General features: G+C 52.9%; 1 protein-coding gene across 1 annotated transcript in view; it reads right to left on the bottom strand.

The window, feature by feature from the left end:
- Positions 1 to 272: 272 nt before the first annotated feature.
- WWC3 (WWC family member 3) overlaps positions 273 to 6,000 on the bottom strand; it is a 120,079-nt gene continuing 114,351 nt past the window's right edge. Inside the window, exons 21-23 of the mRNA XM_047075877.1 lie at positions 4,941 to 5,168; positions 4,375 to 4,502; positions 273 to 3,006 (exon numbers count right to left, since the gene is read on the bottom strand). Of these exons, the coding sequence (XP_046931833.1) occupies positions 2,940 to 3,006; positions 4,375 to 4,502; positions 4,941 to 5,168 (423 nt within the window). The 3' untranslated portion in view covers positions 273 to 2,939. The remainder of the gene's footprint in view (positions 3,007 to 4,374; positions 4,503 to 4,940; positions 5,169 to 6,000) is intronic.

Genomic DNA, 6,000 nt, shown 5'->3' with positions numbered 1-6,000 from the left:
GAATGACCCACGAGACCACTGGAAAGGTGAACCCTGGCTATTGAATGGCATTAGAAGTCAGCAATACGTAGCTGAACAGAGAAGGTGCACATACTTAAGCCCATGTGATTACATTTTTCTTTAAACAGAGAAGGTGTATGGAGGATGGCCGCACGTGTGTTCGTGTTACTGTTCTACTCTTATACCTGTTTTTATGTTTAAAAAATGTACATTTTTATATACTTAAGCCCACGTGATTACGTTTTTCTTTAAAAAAAAATCACACATCTCCATTCTGTTCTTAAGGCAGGTTAGTTTAATTTTATAGGAGGAATACTTTCCAACAATACAAACAATGCAAGTAGGGAACAGTGACAAAAACAGAGATGAGTACTGATTATAACTTATTCCCACGACAGAAGGTTATTTCAGCAGTGACAATTCTGTGATCAGGTGACATGAAGACCAAATTCCCTTTTACTCGTCGCGCTGTTTCTAAAGAGCCCTGGTGGCAGACTTCGGATCGTCTCTGGACCAGACCTGCTGATAAAACACGGCAGCTTTCTCATCCCACGGCACGGTTATGGTCAAGTTCAAACAGAAGATGAGAACACCCCTTACGACAACAGGCCTTTGGTTTTCTGGCGCGTGGGGGTTTTCTAGGGGGTGGCAGTCTTAACTAGAAAGAAGCTGGAAACCCAGGTCACGAGAGACAAGCCAGTGATGGTGCTTCCTGTCCACCTGCCAGCTGGGCTGGTCTCTGTCGCCGTCCCTGTGCCCTTTCCGGCCCCTCACCCTCCACCTCCTCCATCTGGCTGGCTTTTCCTTCCTGGCGCACTCTGGTACCGTTCAGGTGCAAAGGCGGACTCTCGCGGGGACGCGGGAGAAGTAACTGGAGAGGTCACAGACGCAAGCACCCCTTGGACTGGCACCGGAATAGGGATTGAAGAAACAAACGACCAACCCTGGGGTGCGGGCGCACTCCCAACAGAAACCTGCATATGCCGGGCAGTGAGAGTTGTGTGAAAGCCCTGGGGTGAGGGCCTTCTGCATTGGCACAGGGGGTTTTCCCCACGTTGCTACTTGATGGAGGCTGCCGGAAAAGCCCCCCGAGGCCCCCCTCCCGCGGAGAGAGCTGCGTGTGGCAGCCGCTGAGGAGCAGCGGCCAGGCAGTGCCTCCAGGACACATCTGCACGGCCAGGGAGCGGTGTGCCCGAGACGGGCGTGACGTGCCCTCCACACACCCAAGTCCGGAGGCGGGCGGTTCTCCGCTGGAGCTGAGAGTCTCGACAGCTGGGGGCCGGCCCCCGGTGTCACCTGCTCGGCCGCGCCATCTGCGGCCGGGCGGTTCTGGCAAGGACTGACGGTCTGCGCGTCTCTGCCTCTGTTGTGGGTTATGTGCACGGAGAAATTAGCAAAAAAAGAAAAAAAAAAAAAGCGAGACTAGAGGCGGAAATACAGAGCAAGAGCTGGGCGCTGCGAACGCACGATCTTCAGTCCCAGCACCACTGACAAACGCCACTGTCTGTGACGGGTCTGTGTCAACGAAATGCTTTTACAAAATTCATTTTTAACAAATGTAAAAAGGCAGGCAGGTTACACGAGGGGGCGGTTACAGACTAATGAGAAGGGCGAGACACTGATTAGAGGGGGCGGGGCATTTCCCAGGGAGAGGCAGAAAGATCTAGGAAGAGAGTTCTGTTTTCTTTTTACGTTCCATGTGACCCACCTCGTTTACTTCTCTGAGGCCTCGTAAAGGAGAGTGCATTTCATAGATAATAAATATGTATTAGGCGAAATATTTATATCATTTGGCATTTTAAAAGAATATTGGTATATTTTTATTACAAAATTTTTTTTTTTTTTTGCCTCGTGAACTACTTCTAAGATTTCGTAAGAAAAATTGGGTAGAGTCCAGTACTGGGAGGGGGCGGGTTTTGATTTAAATCAAATACTCTCCTGTAAGAGACCCACTGGGTAATCGTCGTTACCCACACACACTTCCTTCCACAAAAAAGCGCCTTCCAAGGCCATCACTTCTACGTCATAACCGCCACGTCCATCCGTGGATTCACGGAGTCTGCGAACACGCGCGTTCCCGGTTCCCGTCACTTCCCTTCGCGGCACGGTGGTAGCGCAGGAGCTCCACAACCGCCTCGGAGGCCAAGGTCAGGGGGAGCGGACTCAGAAGGCGGGGCTGCCTGCGGACAGCCACCACGGGCAGCCACCACGGACAGGCAGGCAAGAGGCCAGGATGCCGGGGCTCGGGGCCCGCGTCAGACTCACGGGGGGACGCACGGGGATGTGCGGAGGGACGGCAGGACGGGAGGCTCGTGGCGCGCACTGCGCACGGGAGACAGCTCTGCGGTGCCCGCACGTCGTGTGACCCGGCCCTGGGCCACCGCAGCGTGCACGCCGGGCACGGTGAAGACACGCGAGAGACGGCTACAAGCGATGGATTGAGCACAGAGTGTTTGCGTTTTGGGTGTCAGAAACAAAACCGGCCCCAAAGTTCCGTTCTACTGCATGACAAATACTGAAGCACACAATTTTAGTCTTAAAATACATCTGAACGTCAGTATTTTCCTTCAAGGAAAAAAAAAAAAGTACTATAAATAAATTACAATACAGTGAATTTGCCTGAACTCACTTTGTTTCTGTCTTCCAGCCTTTAAGTCAAATAAAACAGCGTAAAAACTGTACACTCTTAACATGATAGTTGATCTTTTATAAAATAACCTGTCTTCAGAGATGTCAATTTCACAACGAGGGAAAGCCAAGCCCTGTTGCCGTCACTATTATAAAATATATATGTATAGATATAGATGTGGGTTTTTTTTTTTACAAAAGGTGTATATTAATAGCTTTGCACAAATATTTTAAAGACAAATGTAGCTAGTCTAAGAACTTCATGAAAATAAAACAGGCAGATAAATACTTCATGTGTACAAAGCACTGTATCAAACATCGTCGGCAGGCAGAGGAGGTATGTTAATCCTTGGTCTTGTGAAAAATGCTATCTTCTCCCTGGGATTGGAAAGAATGACAGGTTAGAAGCAGATATACGTGCGACGAAAGCTGATGGGAGGCTCTTGTATCAATGATGGCCTTTCTTAAGCATAGAAAAAAAATGAATTTAAATTCCTAACAACACATCTGTTTGTACACAGATTCTCTAAATGCTGATGGAAGTTATGAAGCCCCATGAGGACAAGGGTTTGTTCCCGGTGCCTAGAACGGTGCCTGGCCTATGGCAGGTGCTCTGTAAATATCTGCTTTATTAACAAATGAATCTCTCTACAAATGAAGGAGTTCTAAATCATGATTGAGGGAGGGCGGTGATAGTGTTTTATGTTCTTTTATGATGGCGACATGAAAATTCAGCGTATAAAACATTAAGGCTAAAAGGCACAGATTATTCAGCCATAAAAAGGAATGAAGCACTGACACGAGCTACATACACATACGTGAACTTCAAAGACATTATCCTAAGTAAAAGCAGCCACGCACAAAGGTCACGTACCGTATGAGGCCACTTCCACCTAACATCCAGAACTGGCAAAGCCAGAGGGCCCAAAAGCAGCCTGGGGGTGCCAGGGGCCGCAGGGGGCAGGAGGGGAACGGGCAGTGGCTGCTTAACGGGGACGGGGTTTCCTTCTGGGGTGAAGGAAAGGTTGTGGAACTGGACAGCGGGGACGGCCACACAACACGGTGACTGTACTGAATGTCACGGAGTTGCCCGTTTTAAAACGGTGACTTTTATGCGTTATGAATTTCACCTCAATCTTTTAAAAAGTCAGACACAAAAGAATATGGACATAACTAATTCTCCTCCTACAAAAAGCAAAAACAGAAAACTGACGTATGCGATTCAAATCAGGGAGTGCTGATAATGTTTGATTCTTGCCGTGTGGCGTTGTGACAGCCCACCGGACTAGTTTACACATACAAAATGCACCCGTCCCTGTATGTAGACTATGCTTCAATAACAAGTTAAGTGAAGAGGCACAGGTGATACGTGTGTATATGTCTGTAAACCACCGTGTTGTTCACAACAGCAGATATTTGGAAAGGTTGTAAAATAGAGTAGTCGGGCAAATTCTATCTTACATGAAACGTGACAGCCAGAAAGGCTAACAGGTTATGTGGCAACCCAGGATGTTTTCACTAAAAGACAAAAAACGAAACGCAAACGGGAACCCACATTATGACTGCAAGCAGGAGGAACCCAGTTCCTAGACACGAAGGAGCAGAAAACACCAAGATGCTGGCGGCAGTGGGGATTCCGGGTTTGTCCGGAACTGCCCGTGGGGTTTTGGAACGCTTATGCTTGTGGTGACGACGAAGGTGTGACGGTGCAAAGAACGCAAGAAAGCGGGGCCGTGGCGCCTCTACCTGAAGGTCTGCACCTGGACGGGCTCTTTGTGGTTCTGCCCTCGCAGCTGGCAGACCCCCCTGGAGGCCTTCCTCAGCATCTTCTCAGCTGCCTGTTCTTGATGGAAGTCAAGTTTGGTCTGTCTCGTCTGGAAGAGCAGCGTGGGACGAACAAGGCGTCGTTGCCAAGCCGCTCCCAGCCGCCGGGTCGCGGAGGGGAGAAAGGCCTGCCCCATCCACACCCCCCCCAACAGGGAATCTTCACAGAGGCCTACTGGGGACCCGGGGGGTCATGCCTGGCAGACACCCGACACGGAACGTTCCACCGCAGAGCGGGGAATGGCGGCGCCAGCCGGAGGGTCCCGGGGTCCCTCCCTCCCGCGCTCCCCCCCCCCCGCCCCCCGACCCGAGGCGGCTGCAAAAGACGTGCGTCGGCGCCACCGGGGACACCGGCTGCCTGGCCCACGGGGGGAAGGGACCCAGCTCCTTCACACGAGCACCCGGATGGTTTCAAGTACAGCTTCGTCAGCGCGACCGGGCGGGCCCAGGACGCCAAGGGGCCGGCGAGGCGGGCGCCGGCTTCCTACCTGCCTCTCGGCTTCCTTCAGCAGGCTCCGGAACCGCTCGTCGCGCAGCACCCAGTGCGGGAGGTCGGTCTGGCCTCGGAGCTGCGCGTCCTCCAACCGCTGCCTCAGCTCGCGCAGGGCGCAGATCTCCTCGTTCAGCTGCCGCTGCCGCGTTCTCGAGGCCTGGAGATCCAGCTCCAGGTCCAGGGACGTGCGGGCCATGAGCTCGGCCAGGGAGGCCCTGCAGGGCTGCGGGAGGCGGCAGCTGTGAGCGCGTGCGCCGACGGCGGGGGGGGGGGGGCGGCAGGGGCCGCGGCGAGCCCGGACCCCCTCGCCCCCGCCAGGTTCTGCCACGCGGCACGCGGGCAGGGGAGGCGCGGCTGCCGCACAGGTCGGGGGGGGGGGGGCGTCTGCCCACGCGTGGCCGATGTCAAATGAACCACAGGCGTGGGCGAGGCGAAGTCTCCAGTGTCAAGTCAGTGACGCAGGTGGCCCGTCTCCCGAGGCCCCACGCATTTGGGAAAGCGTGAAGAAACAGAGCCGCTCAGAAGGAGCTGCCGGGATCGGGGGCGGGTACGATCTTTCTGAGGTTCCGCCTGACAACATACACCAAGCCCCAAAACGTGCATTTTCTTTGGTTACGAAATTTCATTTCGACTTGCACTTAAGAGGCCCAACTCAGGGCGCCTGGGTGGCTCGGTCGGTTAAGTGTCCGACGCTTGGTTTCGGCTCAGGGCATGATCTCACGGTTCCTGAGTGCGAGCCCCGCATCGGGCTCTGCGGACCGTGCGGAGCCTGCTCGGGATTCTCTCTCTCCGTCTCTCCCCAACTCGCACATGAGCTCACTTTCTCTCTCTCTCTCTCTCTCTCTCTCTCTCTTTCCCTCCCCTGCTCATGCTCTCTTGCTCTGTAATAAATAAATATTTCAAAAAACAAATAAATAAAAGGCACAACTCATGACATGTAAAAGTAATCAAAAGTAATCCAATTAAAGTTTATGACCGAGGGGCACCTGGCTGGCTCAGTTGGTAGGGCGTGGGACTCTCGATCGAGGGATTTTGAACTCGAGTCCCATGTTCAG

Source organism: Lynx rufus, unplaced genomic scaffold, assembly GCF_022079265.1.
Source record: "Lynx rufus isolate CCGP_SWC_20201006 ecotype Redwood Valley unplaced genomic scaffold, mLynRuf1.p SCAF_14, whole genome shotgun sequence".
NCBI lineage: Eukaryota > Metazoa > Chordata > Mammalia > Carnivora > Felidae > Lynx > Lynx rufus.
The sequence above is the reverse complement of the archived record's forward strand: the minus strand, read 5'-3'. Positions and strand labels throughout refer to the sequence as shown.